This window comes from Poecile atricapillus, chromosome 22 (genome assembly GCF_030490865.1).
Source record: "Poecile atricapillus isolate bPoeAtr1 chromosome 22, bPoeAtr1.hap1, whole genome shotgun sequence".
Classification (NCBI taxonomy): domain Eukaryota; kingdom Metazoa; phylum Chordata; class Aves; order Passeriformes; family Paridae; genus Poecile; species Poecile atricapillus.
In genome coordinates this window covers 2,128,959-2,150,315 of record NC_081270.1, presented here as the reverse complement: position 1 = coordinate 2,150,315, position 21,357 = coordinate 2,128,959, and the positions used below count along the sequence as shown (strand labels likewise).

The following is a 21,357-nucleotide window of genomic DNA, read 5'->3' as shown; positions in this document are numbered from 1 at the left end:
CTCATTTAACCCTTCCAAAGTGTCACTGATTAGGAGTGAATGAAAATCCTTCAGTAGGAGGAGCAGAGAGCTGTCTGTACTTGATCCTGACTGCAAATTCCTTTGGGAACTGACAGAAAGAGGTGGAATCCTCTCAGAGTTTTGATTAAAAACTTGTTGCAGGAAGAATGTGAAAAGGGGAGTTGTTTTAAACATTAAATCTGTGCCAGTGCATGTTTTGCAGTGGATATTTATGCCATAATAGCCGGTGTTGGTGGATGGAATTGTTTGAGCACAGGAGTTTCTGCTAGGAGTGGCCTGGAACCAATTCATGCATTTCCCTTCAGAAATAAATGGGATAAAATTTCCTCCTTCTGTCAAAGCCCAGGCAAGAGCCTGTCACAAAAATTACATGTTCTCGGAATTTAGGCCTTGTGCCTGCAGCAGGTGAGTTCTGTTAATGTGCAGCAAGCAAGGAGAACCGCTTTAAAATACATTATTTAATGTTCCATAGTGTTTCTGTGGTTAAAACAGTATTTCATTTAACAATAACAACATCCAGTACACATGACAACATGAGTATGTTGTTTTCAGTGGAAAGCAAGTCTAAAATGCACAGTTCAACTCTTTGTCCTGAACTGCCACTTGACAATACTAAAAGAAGTAAAATTCCCTAATCCTGGGAAGGATTTTAAGGCCTTTTCATAACAATGATCACAGAGTCACTCTTTTCTTGCACCTTCACTTTTTGTCTGGAGCACAGCTGGATGGAAAACGGGGGAACAGCCCTAGGAAAAGGGGGACAAGGATGGGGAAAGAGCTGTGACACTAGGGTCCCAGCTATTCCAGGGGCAGCAGCTGTGTCCTCTCCCCTCATTGTGAAATGGGAAAATTCTCCTTTCCCTGCAGAAAGCAGGAAATGCAGTAAAAGTGTTTGATGTGCTCCTGCAGAGACTCGTTCGAATAATGCCCAAATTATAGCCCTGGTGCTTGGCAGAGGGGCAGGATGAGGGATCTCCTGGAGCTCTGTGTTACTCACAGAGTTTTTATTCCAGAGGCACAGGAACAGCTCACCCAGCTGGACAATTACCTGCCTTTGTAACTGTTTGGTACAAAGAATCACCCACCCTGGCAAAAAGGATTTCCCTCGATTCCCTCAAGGGAAAAGGAGTTCTTGTTCCACAAGAAAACAGGAGCAGGGTGTTCCAGCCTTCATTTCAAACAGGTGAAGTGAGGAAAGGTATGAAGGAGCCATTTGGGAACAGAGAAACACCAAGTTAAAACCTGATCAGGTCAAACAGGCTGAGTCCACTGAGCCCAGTGCAGAGAGGTTCCACAGAAAGAAGATTGGGAAAATCCCAGGGAAGAAAAGGGACACTGAACAAAGATTTTCTTTGCTGCCCTCCATTTTAATTTACAAAAATAGCTTTCTTATTTTACTGAAAAATGTTGCCAGCTTTCAGCCTGGGCTTGAACCGCAACAAGATCCTTCCAGAGGTTTGATTTGGAGTCAGGCTGATGGTGAATTCCCCAGGTTCTGCAGTGGGTGATAATTAAGTGTGGTACCATGGGTGGATTGTTCACCACAGCAGCCTGGAAATTTTCCTTCATTGCTGCAGGATTACTGACCCCACAAAAGCTGTTTCTGCTGAATTGCTACTGGGCAATTCCACACACATAGGCTGTGATAAATATTGATTCCAACTGCAGCTGGAAGGCATGGGATACACCTGGGTGATCTGACAGTGTTTTCACACCTCTTCCCATTGAAAATGCAGAAGAATTCTGGGTATCCCTAAGCTCTTCCACCCATTTCCCTTAAATTGTATTCCTATTCTAAGTGCACAGACAATGAATCTCCATATGTGCTTGTGTATTCTCTGATTTCAAAATAATCCCCCCAAAGAGAACATGGTGGCTTCAGAAACACAATAAAACTTTTTTTTGGAGCTGTGTGACACTGCGGATACAAACACCAAGAAAATCCCAAGGAAAATAGATCTGGGAAAAAACCAAAAAAAATCAAGATGTCAGAGCTTGCCCTTTTCTTTCTTCAAGCCACAAGCCACACTTCCCAAGTTGCTTTGGGAGGCTGACAAAGTCCTATTAAGTGAAAGTAGAGTGAGGATCTTAATTAGGGCCGTGGGAGGTCTGCCTGGCACATGTTGTGGGGACCCCTGGCTGGGAGGAACAAAGCTCCTGTGTCAGTTTGCTGAGGAGGAGTGGGAAAGGGGACTGTGGAAGCTCTAATTAGGGAGGTAATTAAGGGACAAGGGCTTTTTTTTTGGGGTTTTTTTTGGGTGTTGAGGAATGTTTTATAGCCGCTGCTTGGTTTTTGACAAGTCTGCAGATGTCAAGTGTTGACACTGGGGTTTCAACACCCAGTTTGCTGTGGGGTGAACTTAACTCTTGTGCAGCCTGCTGAGAAATGCCTGTGTCTGGAGGAACTCTTCATGTGGGCAGGCTCACTGATCCCAAATGTTTGGGAAGAGGAGCTGTTGCAGATTTTCCCTTGCTGCTGTAATATGTGGATTTTTTACCATCCTGTGTGCCAAGGAATCTGCAGGAGGGCTGGAACTGGAAAGCATCTGGGATGGGAATGTTGAGCCTGTGTGGGGTGGAGGGATTGGAGGCTGTTAGAGGTTCCAAAGAACTTCAGTCCCAAGGCAGGTCAGGGTACAGGGATGTGGCCGTAAGTCAGGAGAGGACAATCCCAGTGTCTTTCCCTATTTAAGCAGCAGGGACTGAGCCCTGCACCCAGCAGGGTACTAAGTCTTTATTGAGGATTGGTAACACATTTCCTGTTAATAAATGGGAAGGACCTTTGGAAGGGGTTGAGAGGGTTGTTGTTTTCCCTCCTAGCTGGGAGCTTGTGCCTTCTCTCTGAGCTGCCCTCACCCTTGTTCTCTGCAGTGGCACAGAACCTTCTCCACAGCTCCCCTGAGCAGATGCTGCTTTTACCTTTCTGCTTGCAGGCCTTGCTTGATTTGGTCTTTGATGTGCTCTTGTCCCTCAGGCAGGGCCTGCTCTGCTGTTGATAAAAGTCAAGGAGGAGACGTTTTACCCTCCCAGGCTATGCTTTATTCTCAGCTCTTTGAGGCACTGAAAGGCTTTTGTCACATTGGCCTGGTGAACTCTGCTGTCCTCTAATGAAGGGACAGGGCAGGGGGTCAGCAGGGCAGAAAGTCCCTGGTCATTAGTGGGACAGGCACTGAACCAGAGCAGGGAATGATTGATTCTTCTTTAGACTTAAACTTCTATATTCCCTGATTTCAAAATAATCCCCACAAAGACAATGTGGTGGCTTGAGGAACATAATAAAACTTTATTTGGAGGTGTGTGATGCTGCAGATACAAACACTAAGAAACTCCTAAGGAAAACTGATCTGGAAAAAAAATATCAGGGTATCAGAGCTCCCCTTTTCTCTCTTTGAGCAACAAAAGTCCTTATTGCTTTGGAAAGCTACATGGGAATATTTTATGAATAAACCCCTTATAATAATGGTTTGTGAAAGTACAGAATTATAATAATGGTTAATTGCCCCCAAACAATGCTGGCTAACGTTAGAAAAGCTTGGAAAAAGGAATTTCACTTCTGCAGGGAAATTGCAAAAAAAACTTTATGGATTTAAATGCTCACCGTAATTACACAGGAAACCTTTCTTGTGAGCTCAAGGCTACCTGGTGCTGCTTGGGAGGTATAAACCAGATTTATTCCATGCCTTGGCTTCCTCTATTCCTGATTGTTCTCCTGGTGCTGGAAATCTTTAATAAACACTGAGCATTACTTTGTCAAACTTTCTCTGATACTTCACTTGAAAAGCAAACCATGTTATTTCAATAATTAACTCTCAATATGCATCAGGCATAATTCCTATGGCAGGCCCTCCTCCCCTAAGCAGGTTTTCCATTCTGTAATTGAAGGGAAAATCCCTTAAACCTTGGAGTTGTGTGTTTGGAGAAGGTGGATTAAAATCTCAGGCTATCTGTGAAATCTCTTATGTTGATTTCTTTACCAGGTGCCTTATTAAGCTCAGCCCTTCTTGTTTTACAGAAAGAAGCATTCCTGGTAAAAGAGAGCACTTAGGAATTAAGGATATTCTAATGAAATGTGCAGGAGAAGTTTGCTGTGCAGAGCAAAATCCCTAAAATATCTCTAGAAAAAGATGAGTCACTGCAGCCTTCAAGTAAATGGCATTTTTGGGAGGGGATTATCTGTGGGAATGTTTGTGTCTGACAGTGTTCACTCAGCCAGGGATTAGTGAGGATTTGTTCTGAAACACCTGTCCAGGCAGTGTTTGATGTCCTGTACTGCCCACACGAGGGACAGGAATGTGTAGCACAGGTCCAGGTAAAAGTGGTTTTATGGGTAAGATATTAATAAAATTCATCCAGGAATGTTGCTTCCAGGATTTCTGTGCTGCTGGGACTGTTCATGCCAAACTCAAACTGCTTTTGTTTGTCCCTTCCTGTTGACACAGCTTCTTGTTGCTGTCTGGTACCTGAATAGTGCTTTTCCATGCCTGACACTGTTAATGGCTGGCCCAGAAACTGAGCCATGGGCAGGTGGAAAAGTGAGGGAAAGGCAGGACAGAAGGTTTCCCAGCTGTTGAGAGGAATCAGGTCCTGCAAGGAGCTTGGTTTTGGGAGGAAGCTCCTCCTGCAGAGCCATCGGTGTGATTGTCCTGCTGCTCCCAGTGCCATAACTCCCCTGCTCCTCCCCTGTACTGTAACACTCCCTTTATTGTGCTTTTCCAGTCCCCAGGATCAATGGGCACCCCAAGCTGGACAGGCACCGTGAGCAACCCCCTGGCTACGACAGCTCCTCCACCATGATGAGCAGTGAGCTAGAGTCCAGCAGCTTCATCGACTCTGAGGACGATGACAACACCAGCAGGTACAGCCCTGCCAGGGGCCAGAACTGGGAGAGCCTCCTGGCACCTTCTTGGGCTCTTCTGGTTTCATCTCCTCTTCTTTCTTCTTTTCTTCCCCCTGCCCCCCCCCCCCCCCCCCCTTTTTTTTTTTTTTGTTAATTTTCCTTTCATTGCTTTTGTGATTTGAGCACTGGTCATTCATCAGTGACATCATTGTGTGGAATCACTCCTCAGTTATTGGGTCACTGTCCAGGCTGTCCAAACCACTGTTCCAGTTGAAAGAAAAGCTCTGATCCTCTTCTTTTCATAGCAAGAATGGCCACATTTCAAGATCAAAGCACTGTGTAACTGCCTACCTATTTATAAAGAAATGGTGTGAATATTAAAACAAAATACTGTCAGCAGAGATTCCTAATAAGTGTGCACTTCACTGGAGCTCAATTATAAAGGAATTCCTGGGTAATTGCAGAGTCTGAGACCTATGAGCAGTTCAGGAATTCATCAAAGTTAATGCTGTTGCAAAGGCAGTCTGGGCTGCCATATATTTATGGATTCTTCATTATTTCTTTCTTTTTGTGCAGGCAGAGTGTGTGAATTATTCCCTACCTATGATACCTCTAATTTCAAGATATCTTTTGTTATATCTAAAGATAGTTTTGTTTTTCTTTAAGAAGTCTTTAAGCCAATACATTTCATAGACTTATTTTTGTGGATGTAAAACGGATCAAAATTATTTTTCTTCCTTTTCCTGACCACTGCCTCTAGAGCTGTTGTTCATCCCAATGGGCTCTGAGAATCCATTATGGATTTGTCAGAGAACAGCAGGGTGACAGATCTCTGGATGGTCACAGGGATCTGCAGCTAAAACAAATAAGGCAGAACACAGCATTTTTAATAAAAATAACAAAGAGCAACTACTCCTGGAGATCTTGAACCGCTTGCTGTGTTTACAGACACGATCAGCTCATGGATCTTGGTGGATCTGTTGGGTCTTGTCAGTCAGGGCTTAAAGACCTCACAACTGTGATTAAAGGCTGAGTGTTTCCAAAGGGGTGAAAGGATAACTAAATGCAAGTTGGAGATTTAGTCCTGAATTAGTTTCAGGAACTTACTTTGCAGTCCCAGTGAAGTGCAGGGTATCCCTGCACATGGCAGGGGTTGGAATGAGATGAGTTTAAGGTCCTTTCCAGCCCAAACCATTCCATGATGAAGTTGACAACACCTGGACATACAAAAATTCACTTTTCTGGATGTGCTTCACCTGGATATTCATGTGCATGGAGAGTTGGCAAGATCTGCCCTTAAACCTGAATGCACCCTGAGCTTTCCCAAAGCCTCCCCTAAAAACTCGAGCCCACAACAACAACCCTGCAGCTGATTTGGATTTCTTGTAAATAAATGAATCATTTGCGTGGCAGCAAGTGATGCAGTGGGGCAGGATTAGCTCAGGGTGGCCACTGGGGCACATTAGAGCAGACCCAGGGAAATCTTTCTGTATGACTAAAATAATAAAACTTCCTGAGTCTGACCTGAGAAGAAAGAGATTCTTCGAAGCTGCTGCTCCTGCCTTTCCCTCTGGAGGCTGGGGCAGGAGCTTTTGGCACAGGGAAGAGCTGCCAGGCCAGCTAGTCAGGAAGAACCACTCAAAGGAATGCTCCAAGGTATGCTGTTGTGTTCCAGGGATGATCTTCTCAGGCACGGGAGAGATTGTGCTGGCAGGGAGAAGTTTTCTTCTTTTGTAGAGGCAAATCAGGCAAAGAGCAAATGGAGAAGGTTCCAGAGCTGCTTGAGGCACCAGCCTGGGGACAGAGGGGTCTGAGGGGTGAGTTTGGTTCCTGACAGCTGCTGGCTTCTGGATGCAGAAGCTGCTTTGTGAGGGAGGAAATCAGATGGAAAGGATGTTGCTGTCCTGGAAGGGAAGAGGCTGTGAGGCTGAGGATGCTCTTCTGACTGTGTGTCTTTGGCTTTGTTTGATTTGAACTCAGAGCAGTGGAGCAGAGCTGGGTAATTCCCAGCCCAAGGAAGATCTGTTGCATTCAGTTATAGAATAATGTTGTGTTTTGGTGAATTAACCTGTTCACAGACGTTTCAGGACAGTGCAGAGTGACAGTGGGAGCACCATAATTTTTTTTTTCTTTTTTTCAAAGTGTGATATAATTGCATGTTTGTGTTGTTTGCAGGTAGGATTTTGAACACGGGTTGATGTAGGGAACTTTACAGGAAAAGCCTTTTTTCTGTCTTCTCTAAAGTAAAGGTCTAACAAATTTGACATCTGTTACTGTAGGATTGTTGTCAGCAATTGCTGCTCTCAGTTCAGTGCAACTAAAAGAATTCACTGCAAAAAAATTGTTTATTTCTCATTTAAGGAATTACCATAATTTATTTTTAAACCATGTGGATAAGCTTTCTTTAACAAATGTTGCCTTTTCCCCCCATCCTTTTGGAATTGTGAAATGGTGAAAAAATTATTACTATTATTATTATATTTTAAAAAATCTCTTCTGTGGTGTTTATTGACCTTTGTGTCGGAAGTGCAGTCAGGGTTTTTTGGCAGTAGCTGATGCAGGAAATTAATTGGTAGTGTTAATTCCAGATTTGTTTTTCATCTTTGCACTTTATTTATCTCAAAAGCTCAAATTTACCATCTTGTCTTGCTCATCAGATTGTAATAATAACAACTTTTACCCAGCATTTCTGGAGATGCTTCAGAGAGCAAAATATTCCTCATTACAATAGGTTTGAGCTGCTTTTTGGCATCCAGATGCTCCCAGAATATTAAGGATTCAGCAAGGATGTGTTAAGGCTGTGGATTGAGCAGAAATTACGGGGAGAGGTGATGAAATGTGCCACAGCTACGTGAAAATAGGTGTAAAAATGTTCCTGCAGAGCCTTCTGATCATCAGTTTTGTGCAGCTGATGTGAGAGGCTGTTTTAGCTCCAATTTTTCCCTGAAATGTTTTGTGTTCCCTTGAACTAAACCTGAACTGGGTGTTTTCTAAGCAGCTGGTTCTCATCCTTCCATCCTAACACCGAGCAGAATGGCAAAAATAACAACAAAGAACACCTTCACTTCTCACATGTTATCACCTGCTAACAGAAACTCAGAGATTTTCCTAGGAACTCTGGTTTTGATGGTTTAATTTGAGAGAAAAATGTCCTTTTAGAGAGCAGGCAGCTTCACTGTGGAGTGAGCAACGTGCCTTGGCTTTCCTCATATTCTCCTGAACTGGGAAGTTGTAGCTGAGTCCTCTGGTGAGATGTTCTGGAAGGGAAGAGGAGGAAAAGGAAATGGGAGAGGAAGCAGGAAGGGGGAGAATATTGACAGCAAAATATAAGAGGAGGTTTTTTGTGTCAGTCTTTAGTGGATGTTGAACATGCCCAGTTTTGGGAGCCCTGGGTTTGACACCTCCTTATTTTTCCTGTTGGAAGGTAAAACCTCCCAACCCCAGGTGCTGTGTGAGCTGTTTTACCAACCAGGAATTATTATATTTGAAATTATTATATTTGAAAAATGTCACCTCTTGGCTCTTCAGTTTCCCTTGCTGGGAGGGGAAAAAGGAGTGTGTGAGGTTAACATGCTTGAAATAGTTGTGTGAACTCCAAGGGAATGTCAGGAGATTCACACCCTCTGAGCAGCTCCAGCATCTCCAGGGGTGATACTTGATAAAAATATTTCAGGCCAGAGGGGTTTCTTGTGCTCTCAGGACACCGAGCTCCTTTTTGGAATTGCTGGCATCAAGTTTTTGAGCTATTCTCACATTCCTGCATGTGGCTGGAACATGGAAGGCAGGGATGTGGAAAATGGGGGAAAAGCTTGGCACTGTTTGTTTTGTGTTGTATAAGGTTGGATTTTTTAATCTTGGTTAATGATGGAGCATTGCTTTGTCTTCAATTTTTTTTGCCATTCTTAACATATTAAAGAGTGGAGAGATGTCTCTCTGGTGTTATAGAGGTATCTTAATAATCTAGGCTTTGTTCCAGGCTCCTGAAATTAACCTGGGCAAATCCATTTCTGTCTCATTCTATTCTCTGTAAAATGAGGATGATTAATTCTCTAAACTCTTAAAGACCTCAAAGATTTATATGTAAAATGTGGCACATTTAGGCTCTGCAAGTTTGAAGAGCCTGGAAAAAATCCACAGCAAAATAAAACTTAACAGAATGTATGAAGGTAAATCATATTCACTGTCCTCCTGTTACCAATTTCTATTTGATTTTTTTAATTTCAAAAAATAAAATCACTGTTTCCTGGTAACAGTGGAAGAAAATACAGCACCACTCACAAAAATGAGCATTAAGGGTTGCACTCAGACCTGGTCCCAGAAGAAAACAAGTGCTAAATTATACCTTGTAACATTAAATTATTCATCTGATCCCTGCTGTTGTTTAGCTGGAATCTTCTCCTAAGCTCTCTGATTTCCCCTCTCCTGCTGCTGCAGGAATCAGCTCTTTCTGGCAGAAAATGCAGGTGGCTGAGCCTTGCAGGAATGACATCTGCTCTGCTTTCCCCTCAGGTTGAGCAGCTCCACGGAGCAGAGCACCTCATCCCGGCTCATCCGGAAGCACAAACGCCGGAGGAGGAAACAGAGGATGCGGCAGATTGACAGGGTAAGCTTGGCACCAGCATTATCCAAGGAGGTGAACCATAGTTTTTGAGTGGAGCTGTTGACTTAGGAAGGGATCCAGGACAGGTCTGTGCCTGTTGAATTCACTAGGAAGGCTCCTTGTGGCTCCAGTCTGGGCTAAATCTCTACGTTTGGATTCTGTAGCTCCAAAGTTAAGTTTTCACCTCTCCCTTTCTCCTTTCACTGTTCAGTGATCCCATTTCTTGTCTTTTCCAAGACCGATCTGTCTTTTCCAAGACCATTATGATGTGGGAAGGGGTGTGAGATGTCCTGAGACCTGCATTCTGCTGGAAGGAGAAATCAAAGTTTATAGGAAATCCCAGATCTTTTCCTTTTCCCTGTCCTATGCTAGTCCTTGGCAGCAGGATGAAGGTGACCTCACAGACTCCTGAAGTTCCTGTTTTGTTCTCCCAGTCTTCACACATTAAAGAATGACCTCACACACATTTTATCACAGGATAGTATTTTAGAAGATCTTTGATAAGCACCTTTGCATTTAATTTCAGAGGCATGGGAGTGTCTCTCTTCTCACTTCCTGCTGGAAGTGCTGTTCACTCCTCCCTTTAGGGAGGAGCTGTGGGTGCAGTAATTCACACTCCGCTGGGCACTTCAGGATCTAAATGTTTGCCTGTCAGTCACAGCCAGGAAGCAGAAATAACTCCAGGGGAAGTGCAGTTGAGAAACCTCAAAATAAGAATGTGCTCTGTGGGTTTTGTGAGCAAGCCTTTAGAGAAAGTGCAGGCTCTGCTCAGATTTCTTTCCTTAAAGTTTCTAAATGAAGCATAATTTTGAGGAAGCCTGAATAATTTCTGGATGCCTTTCAATTGGAGACCTGTTAATCAATTCCTGATGAGTTAATCCTCAACAGTTCTTACTCTGAGCCATTTAAAACCTTGAGACTTCTCTGTTGTGTTTTGCAGTCATCTTCGTTCAGCAGCATCACTGACTCCACCATGTCCTTAAATATCATCACTGTCACACTCAACATGGGTAAGAGGACAAGCCACGTTTTTTATGATGAATTTCAAGTTGTAGAGATGTATTTTGTGATGGTGAGGGAGCCTTTGGAGCCAGGAGGGAGTTCCTTGGTTTGAAAGGATGCCAGGTGAATAAAGGGAATGGCAGCTGAGAGTTGTTGCTGTGTTGACTGCACCTGGATTCTAATCCAGAACAGGGCTATTTTCACCAGCAGATCAGCGTTCTGTCCAGGGAAGGAGCTGGAACTCCAGGATGTGGAGTTAATGGTGAGGAATTAGTGTAGAGGGCATTGAAGGTTTGCATTTCTGCTGCTCATGTGTTCCATTTGTCAGCCAGACAGAAATGTGCAGGGCTGCCAACGAATTCAGCACCTTTCAGCAGCACCAAACCCTTCCTGCCTCTCTGACATGTGGAACAAACATTGCTCAATGTGAGCAGTTCTAATTTCCAGGTGTGGACAAGCCTTTTCAGTACTCTTCCTCTTGCTGGTTTTTTTTTTTAAAGTAACACTGTCTTAGATTAAAAAATCCTGTTTTCAGCAGCCTTTCCCTGAAGGTGCCAGGCAAATATTTACCATTAGAGCAGCCTGAGATCATTGCAAGTCAAACCTTGCCCTGCTGATGAGTTGAGATGTTTCAAAGCTGAAGCAGCCTCACTTTTTGCTGTCATTCCAATCACTTTGCTTTTTTCCCCCTTCCCCACCCTCCACTTTGTGTCCATCTAGAAAAGTACAACTTCCTGGGAATCAGCATTGTGGGACAGAGCAATGACCGGGGTGATGGTGGCATCTACATCGGCTCCATCATGAAAGGAGGGGCAGTGGCAGCGGACGGGCGCATTGAGCCAGGGGACATGCTGCTGCAGGTGGGTCCTTGTCCCCAAACCCTGCTGCTGTGCTCACCATCCCACCAGCCCCACGGGCTGTAGTAACCAGGGAACACAATTTACTCATCCTCAGAGAAATGTGGCAAAAAGATCACTGAAATCAGTGATTCTTTGTGAGACACTCTAAGAAACGACATTTCAAAGGAATGGAAGCAGTGACCAGGTAGATAAGTTGGGGGATTTAATTAAGTAATTAAAACACATTTAACTTTCCTGCTGCAAAGCCTGACCTCTGCTTTCTGCACTGTTTCAGGTGAATGATGTCAATTTTGAGAACATGAGCAATGATGATGCCGTTCGGGTTTTACGGGAAATAGTCTCCAAACCAGGGTGAGCACATCACAAAACCTCTTCCTATTTATCCTCCATGTGCAGTTCCAGAAGCTGGGAAAACCTCACAGAAATCAACATCTTGATATCCATCAGCATGACTAATCTCATGTGTGAACTTCTCAGTGTAAATGATGAATAGATGAGGTTGGTTCTGGCCAAAACCAACATGAATGAGAAGTTGCCTGGTTTCAGCAGCACTGTTTGTTTATGTGATTAGCATTTTAATATCTCAAGAGCTGATCATCCAACAGATTTTACCACCAGTGCTCATCATCTGTGCAAAAGAAGGAACATCCTGATGTGCTTCATGCTGAAAATATTATAAAGCTTCTCAAAACCATTCTCAGAATGTGCTTGACAACTGCTGGATGGGAAGAAATTTGTTTCAAATAGTTCTTGTAGCATTTCCAACTCTGTAGGAAAGTTAAGAGTCATCCTTACCTGTTTTCTTTTTTCCTAGACCGATCAGCCTAACAGTAGCCAAATGCTGGGACCCTACTCCCAGGAGTTATTTCACCATCCCCAGGGGTGAGTACACATTTGGGCTCTTTGCTGGGTTCCTGGGAAGCCCCCAAGGTCTGGAATATTTTCACCTGTTTTGGCATCTGAACAGATTCTACCATTGAGTTCTTTTATTTGTTTACTTATGTGTTGGGAGCCAGGGGTTCAAGATACTTTCTTCTGAGATTCCACTGCCCATTGAATTCCTGTGTGTTTTTCTCTTGGTTCACATATTTGATCAAGCCACTAACCTTTTGGGAGGTGATCTTAACCTTTCAGTTCATAAAAGGTTTGGAAATAATTACACTAAGTGTTAAAAATCCTCATTTTCTCACAGTGAACTTTTAGAGAGAACTTAAACTGAGTGCTTTGCAGATGTGAGGGAAGCAGCAGTGATACACATAAAACACCTTGAAAATTACCTTGTTTTCAGTAGCTGTAAAAGATTTGTGCTCCTGTGACAAACACAGCTGCCTCCTGCTGGTGAGGGCTGTGCTGGAACCAGTTTGTTCCCAGTTCACAGGAGATGAGAGTGGCATTGCAGATGAGGGTGGAATAAATACAGTACTGGTGCAGACAGTGGGAGCTCCCTTGAAACCCATAGGAAAACCAGAGAAACAACAAGAGAACAAGAGAAAACTCCTCAGATGTTTCAAAATTTTGATATTTACTGCAAGTCTGACTCCATTTTTTGTGCCTTTTGTCCAGTGCAGACTACAGGACCTCACTCCTGTGAAACCCTTATTAAAACCAGTATAACCAAAAGAAAACCCCTCAGACCACTCAAAATCTTGATGTTCTCTGCAAGTCTTGACCCCGTTTTCTATCCCATTGTGGTGGTGCAGACTACGGGACCTCACTCCTCTAAAAAACCCGTAGGAAAACCAGAGAAACAAGAAGAGAACAAGAGAAAACCACTCAGATCTTTCAAAATCTTGGTGTTTGCTGGAAGTCTGGCCCTGTTTTGCTGTCCCTTTGTGGTGGTGCAGATTACAGGACCTCACCCCCTTGAAACCCTTATTGAAAGCAGTATAACCAAAAGAAAACCCCTCAGACCACTCCAAATCTTGGTGTTTGCTGCAGCTCTGACCTCATTTTGCTGTTCTTCTGTGGTGGGGCAGACTATGGGATCTCAATCCTGTGAAACCCTTATTAAAACCAGTATAACCAGAAGAAAACCCCTCAGATCTTTGAAAATATTGGTATTTGCTGCAACTCTGACTCCGTTTTACTGTCCATTTGTGGTGGTAGCAGTCTGTGGGATCTCACTTGTGAAAACCTCAGAAAACCAGAGAAACAACAAGAAAACAAGAGAAAACCCCTCAGATCTCTCAAAATCTTGGTGGTTGCTGCAAGTCTGACCCCGTTTTCTGTCCCTTTTGCTCGCAGCTGAGCCGGTGCGGCCGATCGACCCCGCGGCGTGGATCTCTCATACCACAGCCATGACGGGAGCGTACCCCCGTTACGGTATGAGCCCCTCCATGAGCATCACCACATCTACCAGCTCCTCACTAACAAGCTCAATTCCCGAGTCGGAAAGTAAGTCACCCCCTGGCCAGCCCAGGGCAGGGGGCTGCTCGGGGCCAGCAGGGCCCGGCCACAGGCACGGTGACAGCGGCAGCGCCAGCCAGGCCTTGAACGCTTTCTCACACTTGGGGAAAGCAGGAAAAACTTTTGGCAAAGGTTGATCTAGAGGTGTTTGGTCAGGGTTCTGTCTCAGGGAGAAGTGGTTGCTGGTGGATTTTAAAAATGAGTTCAGGTTTATCCTCTCAGGTGGATGGGAGAGCTCCCTTCTTGCATTTGATTGGTTTTTAATAAATTTCAACAATAATGTTAGTGTTTCATTTGGGAAATCCTTCCCTGATACTCACATGGCCTTCCTTTATACTTTTTTATCCTTTTTTATGGTCTTTTTATATTTTTAGAATTTATTGAACAAGCTAAAACTAAGTTTAACGTTCCACATGAAATTATGGTTAGAGTTAAGCCTTCTTCCTGGTTTGTCAGTTTGTGGCAGTCTAAAATAGTCATATCCATGAAACCAGGAGGTTGCCATGATTCAGAGAGGCTTCTTTAATTCAGAAGCCTCTCAGAGCACTCTAATCGCAGAATCTTTTTAGTTGGAAGGGACCCACATGGATCAGTGAGTCCAAATCTCAAGTGAATGGCCCAGACAGGGATCAGACCCACGGCCTTGGTGTTAATAACATTATGCTCCAACTCCTTATCTTAGAAAATTTCTGTAAGGAATATTAACTCTTCCTTTTATTTAACTCAGAACGACACTTTGAGGATTTTAAAGACCTGTGGGGTATTGATTATAAAGTATTTCAGATTTTATAAGCTGGAATTCCACCTCACCTTGGAGGGAAAGGCCGTGGGGGTCTTTTTTGTAGGTGTTTTTAGAGATCAGGCAGCACCACTGAAGAGACATAGTCTGCAGCAGGAAACAAATAACCCCTTTCCTGCTGGCTGCTTTATCCTGAGATGTATTTTGAGCCTTACAGGTACTGCTGGAATCCAGTGTCTCTGGTGATTGCTGTCAAACAAGTCTGTACTCATCATTCCTCTTGAACAATTGATGTATCCTGTGCCTTGATTATAGTGCTGGGATTGGGAAGTGGGGAACAGGCACCCTCTCAGTCATACTTTGAAAATAAAGGTATTTGGGAGTAGAACCACATTTCTGGAGACAGCTTCTCATTTCTGTGCCAGTGACTTAAAATATTTCCTTTCTGTAATGCAAGAGAATAAAGGGTACCCCTGATTTTATTGTGAACTCTTCCTTCAGCTCAGCCCTGTTACCTGCCCTGACCTGGGTTGGGTGAATTTTCCACAGCTGAATTCAGACCAAAATGGGAGCATTTCAGATGCATCTCAGAATTTGCCATATTTGTACAGCAACCAGAACTCAGAAAATACCGGTTTTCTGTTCATATGCAGATCTCAGATCTCCAAGAAAACACAATTTATTGCTCCCCATGTACTTGAGTATTAGTTTGTTGGTGTATTTTTTTTCCCCAGACATGTTGCTTTTTGCCACTAACCAAACTAACTTAAAGCAAAAGCAAAGTTTTAGTGTTTAATTGAGGTTTGTAAGTATTGAAGCTGCATGCAGAGCTGGTCTGGGATGTTTTCATGCATATTGGCAGTGCATGTAAGGAAAGAAGCATTTTCAGTTTTCATTGTTTCACGCTTGCTGTACCTTTTTTTTATCCAAAATTTTGGGTGGCTGGAAAAGGACATAAGTGTTTCCCTTGTGCTTTTAAAAGGTGGGTGATGTGGGGAACTGAGAGGGGAAGAGGGTTTTGGAATTCCTGCTGGAGAAGGGCTTGGGCTACAAACACAGATAAAAATGAATTTTCTAAGGCTGGAAGATGGGACAGGAAGGGGAATTTGACAAGAGCAACCTCAACCCTGTTCTGATTTTATTGTAAAAATTGATCAGGAGAGTGTGAAACCTCTGGGGATCCACTTCTGCCGTAATGGTGTGAACTGGGAATGGCTATGGAGGTATTTGGGAGCTTTATTCAAAGTGTTCCACAAGAAAGATGGAGGGCAAAGTAATCCTGGGAGGAGTGGATTGTGAGGCTGCCATCTCTGGGACTCTGGGAAGGGGTTTTATAAGGAAATCACTGATTTCTTCTGATGAAGGAAGATTTGTTTTATAAATTCAGTTCTCCACAAGAATGTCCAGACCTTTAAATAAAAACTGGACATGGATTGAGCCATGGTCATCCTCTTTCTCCATGGAGATGGGTGTTAATCCTGACAATGAACCTCAGACTAAAAGAACAAACCCCAAAAGCTTGTCCCACAGAGTTCTCCATGCAGTGTGCTGATCCCTTGGGTGGAAGGGGGTGTTCCTTGGACATTGAAATGGGAAATGATGGATCACAAAAATTCTTGGATTTCCTTTCCTGCCAGTTTTGATGCAGAGTGGATCTTGTAGGTGCTCTGGGAAGCCAAGACATGGGGACTCAGCATTTCTGTCACTAAACTGGTGGCACTGAGCCCAAAATCTGAAGAATTGCTAGAAATGCTGTAATTCACTCCATGGATGAGGATGCATTTGGGAACCTTTGTGTCTTTTCTTTTCTTTTTTTTTTTTTGCATCTGTTGATAAAACTGTATTTTTGTTTCATCCAGACTGGGAGCTGAGAAGTTCCTCCAGCCTCAGTTCATTTCAAAGCAGTCTGTGGCCTCTCTTCCTTTTAGAATTAGAAGAATCTCCCTTAACTGTGAAGAGTGACATGGCTACTATTGTCAAGGTCATGCAGCTGCCAGACTCAGGCCTTGAAATTCGGGACAGGATGTGGTTAAAAATCACCATCTCCAATGCAGTAATAGGTAAGCAGATCCCAGGAATGCTGAGGGGTCAAAAAAACAGTGACTTAATGAAAACAGATTCAAGAAACTACCTTTTAATGAGGTTTTTTTCCATGTCTATGACCACTTATATTCCATTTATGGAATGCTGTAAGTGTGACTCTTGTTTGAGCTTGGGTATCCGAAATAGCTGCACATTTCTCATGCCCACACAGAACTGGTTCTTCTTTGTTTTTATATCTCAGGTTTTCAGGTGGCTCTAGAGATCTGCCCAAGTTCAGCAGAGCAACTGGAATTCAACTAGACAACCTTAATAAAGCTCTTTAGACTTAAAATCACCACAGCCAGTCTGCCTGTGACCTGAGCTGTGCTAATATTTAGCCAGTCCAGGCTGTAACTGCTTTTTGCTGAGGAAGGGGTTGGAACACAGGTATTTTGGCAACCTAATATCTGCCTCTTGAGGAAGGTGACTCCCAGAGAAGAGTCACCTTCTCTGGTGAAATCCAGAGAAAAAAATAATCTTCAGTCCTACAGTTTAAAAGGGTTGCACTGTGTGCGTAAATACGATTTTTTGTGTGTGTGGTTAGTGTCAGTGTCCATGTAGATGTTCAGCTGGCACAGTTTGGCTCAGATGATCCCATTGTAGGTGTTCAAATGGCACAATTTGGCTCAGATAATCCCATTGCAGGTGTTCAGATGGGACAATTTGGCTCAGATAATCCCACTGTAGGTGTTCAGATGGCACAATTTGGCTCAGATAATCCCATTGTAGGTGTTCAGATGGCACAGTTTGGCTCAGATAATCCCATTGCAGGTGTTCAGATGGCACAATTTGGCTCAGATAATCCTGTGTCTCCTCTTGCTGTCCCCATTTCAGGAGCAGATGTGGTGGACTGGCTTTACACACATGTGGAAGGCTTCAAGGACCGCCGGGAGGCCAGGAAATACGCCAGCAGCATGTTGAAACACGGCTACCTCAGGCACACTGTGAACAAAATCACCTTCTCAGAGCAGTGCTACTATGTCTTCGGAGACCTCTGTGGCAGTAAGTCCCCAGCTGGGAGGGGCAGAGCTGTCCCTGTGTCACTTCTGTGCCTTGAGGGTGCTCAGAGAGTGCCCTATTTCATGAGGAGGCATTTCCATGAGGGTGGCAGAGCTCTGGAGCAGGCAGGGGATGATATTCCAAACGCAGCTGGACATGTTCGTGTGTCACCTGCTCCAGGGTTGGACAAAGAGGTTAGACAGGGGCATCTCCAGAGGTCCCTTCTGATCCCTGCTCTCCTGGGGTTTCACAGGGTGTGTCCCAGAACAGGGGAACCCTTCATTACCCGGACATTGACAAGTGGCTGATGCTCCTTGGTGGCCCAGGCAAGGAGAGCACTTGGAGGAGGATGAACCCATCAAGTAGAGCACAGAGGACAGCAGGATTTATTTCATTCCCTGCTTGTCAGTCCCACTCAGTTCCCAGCCTGGAAAAGGGGGATGTCCTCACCCTTTTCTCAACCTGTTTTCACCTCTCACTCACTGCTGGGTGAGAAGGCTGATTCCAGGGTGTTTCTAAGCTTCAAATACCTCCATAAATGAATCACAGTGATCATTTTACCTGCTGGGTAAAAGTTTTCACCTTTTTTCTTTCCCAGATCTGGCTGCACTGAACCTCAACAACGGTTCCAGCGGTGCCTCAGATCAGGACACCCTGGCTCCACTCCCACATCCTGCTGCTCCCTGGCCCTTGGGCCAAGGATATCCCTACCAGTATCCTCTGCCCCCTCCTTGTTTCCCACCAGCCTACCAAGACCCAGGCTTTAGCTATGGCAGTGGCAGTGCAGGCAGCCAGCAGAGTGAAGGTAAGATGGGATAATTTGGTTTGAATTCCACAGCTCTCATTGCCCCCCCACCATTTGCTTGAGTTCCTTCATGCTGTCCGTGCTTGTCTCATGGTTTTGGTTGCTCCCTGCATGGATTGTGTGCAACAGCACTGAATCAAAGGTGTTTGTGTCTCCGGAGGAGCTGGTTTGGCTTTCAGCTCTCTGTGGAAACTGCCAGGCTTAACCCAGTCAGGAATTGCCGGCAGAGCGTTGTTGTTGCTGGAAATGAGGCAATTTCTGTGCTGATGGGACAGGGATTAGAACCAAGGTACTCTTGGCTTTCACTTCAGTGCTCAGCACAAAAGGAAAATCACTTTTTTGCAAGTGGGAGGTAGCCAGCCAGGGGTTTCCAGGGCTGAAACACTTCTCTGAGGGAGGAGAGTCTCTGCTGGCATGTGTGACAGGGACAGGAAGAGAATGCTGCATGGATTAAAGACCTGTCCTCCTCCTTTTCTGCCCTAGCATAATGCTGTGATTAATTTTGAAACCTTAGTAAATGAAAATTACGTGATTTTTGACTGTACAGATACTGTTTTTAAATTTCTATTTTTTTTTTTAAATCACTCCCAGAGTGAGTTTTGCTTTTGAAAACGCTGCCAGTAAAGAAGGGGTGAGGATTCCTAATGTTTTTACAGTGATCATCCAGTAACTTGGATGTCACTTATCCCTGTGTAACACAGCCAGTCAGATTTTAAAGGATTTCATAACAGGAACTTGCATACAGGATTTTGGCCCAGCTGCTTCTCACCTTATCTCAAAATAGGAAATATCCATGAGGAATCTCACAAAGGTTTTAGAATTGGAAGCTGATTGTCCTGGACAGAATGTGGGGGTGGTTTTTTGGCAGCTGCTTCTGTGAGCAGTAGAAATTCTCTCCCTGGAATAGGAAAGGAATGGTGTTTTATCCATGCTGTGGAGAGCCTCCCAAAAGGGAGTGTTCAGCTCTGAAAGGTTTCCACACTTTTTCTCGTGGAAAACAACTTCTGTGCTGTTTCTTGCTTTGTAACTGTTATTCCCTTGTTTTGTCCTGAGCAAGCGTTAGACTGAAGGATTCCTAGAGGGATGGCTGACTCTAGGGGATTGGTAAGCTTCAAATGCCTCCATGATGAATTCACAGCATGATTGTTTTTAGATTCTTGTGACCCAAATGTTTAGCTGTACCTTTTTTTTTTTTTTAATTCTTATTTTTAATTTTATTTTTATTTTGAATTGTCTTGGACGTTTGACCTGTCTCAGTGCACAGTGGTGTGACATTGGCATATCAACTTATGGGACTGTGCTGCAGCAGCTCAGAGGGCAGGGAATTGGGTAGGAAAACCCCATCCCCAGGCCCTCCAGAAAATAAATAGTCTAAATTTATTATGGTGTCACCCCTCTGGGTTGGATTTCTCTGCCAGTGCCCTTGCACTGCCCATTAATTGATGGCCAGGTGCCTCAGGCAGGTGTTGGGAGTGCTGGAACACGGGCTGCACGGGTCACTCTTAAAATGGTGTTAAAATTGGGGTTTTGTGCCTTCTGTCATTTATCTGCAGTATTAAATCATAACAATCAGCAAATACCACTTCAGAGGCCCAGACATAGAATATTAACTTAATATCCAGTAGTTTTGTAGTCTGTTTGCCACCTCTGTCACACTCTGCAGGGAATGTGGCCTTTACTCCCAAAAACCATTCTGGTTTCCCATCTCTCCAATCAGCTGGAGGAGCAGAAAGTAATGGGCATCTGTAGCTAAAGAAGGAGCAGCCTGAAATAATTTTGTTTTTCTCATTTCTGTGGCTCATTTAGACTCAAAAGCTGGTCCCCTGTTCTGTTGGTTGGGGATCCTTTTTGGGAAGTCTATCTTGCACTAAAAGTGCATGAATTTAATGGGATATTCCTTGGGTTGATTAGTTGGATTTAAAAAAAATTATTAGCTTGGAACTGTCTCCTAATCTGTCTCTCATGGGAACAGAACAAGATGTTCAGCTTCCATAAAAAATCAGTTCTTGGAGTTTAGTGGAGCTTGTTTGTAATAACAACTCAACTGATAGTCAGTGGCAATCCTTTGGTTTTCCAAGGTGATTTAGTGACCTCTCCTGGGAACAATATCCTGGGTGTTACTGGTTGGTGGGAGAGCAGTTCAGGAACTGTCTCCTAGCAAATTCTCCAACAGCACAACACTTTGGTGAGGGATTTTAAAAGGACCTCCCCACTGAAGCCACAAAACCTTGGGGATTTAAGGGTGACAAAGACAAAGAGGAGGCAAAGGGGTTTGTTTAGAAAAATGTACAAAATACCATAGCAGAGACAATTAGAATTAAACTTCATTTGCTTGAGTCAGACCCCAAATTCCTGCTTTTTCCTCCTGTTCCTGCTCCTCCCCACTCCTGGCAGGCCGGATTTGAGCCAGGAGTTGGAATTTAGCTGCTGTCACTGTGCAAGCTCCGAGGTGTGTCTGTGTGTCCCCAAGCATGGCACAACCCTCATTGCCGAGCCACCACCAGCACGGCCGGGCTGACACACAACAGAGCCCAGCTCATCCTGCTTTTCTCTCCTGTTTTTGGTGTGGCAGGGAGCAAAAGCAGCGGCTCGAACCGGAGCACCAGCGAGACCAGCAGGAGAGGAGCGGGCAGGGAGAAGGAGCGCAAGTCGGGGGGCAGCGGCAGCGAGTCGGAGCCCGGAGCGCGCCGGGAGCGGCCGCTGAGCCAGCTCAGCCAGCGCAGCCACGGCTCTGCCAGCGACAGGAGCCACCAGAGCCACCACTCGTATGGGCCCCCGGGGGTGCCCCCCTTGTACAGCCTGCCCAAGCTGGGCTCCAAGGTGCTGGGCAGCAGCGGCCCGCCCGGAGGGCCCCCGGTGCGCGAGCTGAGCGCCGTGCCGCCCGAGCTCACCGGGAGCCGCCAGTCCTTCCAGAAGGCCATGGGCAACCCTTGCGAGTTCTTTGTGGACATCATGTGAGAGGAAGTGCCTTCAAAAGACTCTGCACACGAGGGTGGGATTTTTTTT

The 21,357-nt window shown here is 44.6% G+C and overlaps 1 protein-coding gene across 3 annotated transcripts in view; it reads left to right on the top strand.

Moving 5' to 3' along the window:
- Positions 1-21,357, top strand: part of DVL1 (dishevelled segment polarity protein 1) — a 66,071-nt gene extending 44,714 nt beyond the window's left edge. For 2 of the 3 annotated variants that reach the window (XM_058855246.1, XM_058855248.1), the window contains 11 exons: positions 4,738-4,876; positions 9,368-9,461; positions 10,399-10,468; positions 11,181-11,320; positions 11,595-11,671; positions 12,135-12,202; positions 13,565-13,714; positions 16,394-16,525; positions 17,382-17,549; positions 18,145-18,351; positions 20,924-21,357. In XM_058855246.1, the coding sequence (XP_058711229.1) occupies positions 4,738-4,876; positions 9,368-9,461; positions 10,399-10,468; positions 11,181-11,320; positions 11,595-11,671; positions 12,135-12,202; positions 13,565-13,714; positions 16,394-16,525; positions 17,382-17,549; positions 18,145-18,351; positions 20,924-21,309 (1,631 nt within the window). In that variant the 3' untranslated portion in view covers positions 21,310-21,357. The remainder of the gene's footprint in view (positions 1-4,737; positions 4,877-9,367; positions 9,462-10,398; positions 10,469-11,180; positions 11,321-11,594; positions 11,672-12,134; positions 12,203-13,564; positions 13,715-16,393; positions 16,526-17,381; positions 17,550-18,144; positions 18,352-20,923) is intronic. The other variant, XM_058855247.1, reaches the window with a different exon arrangement.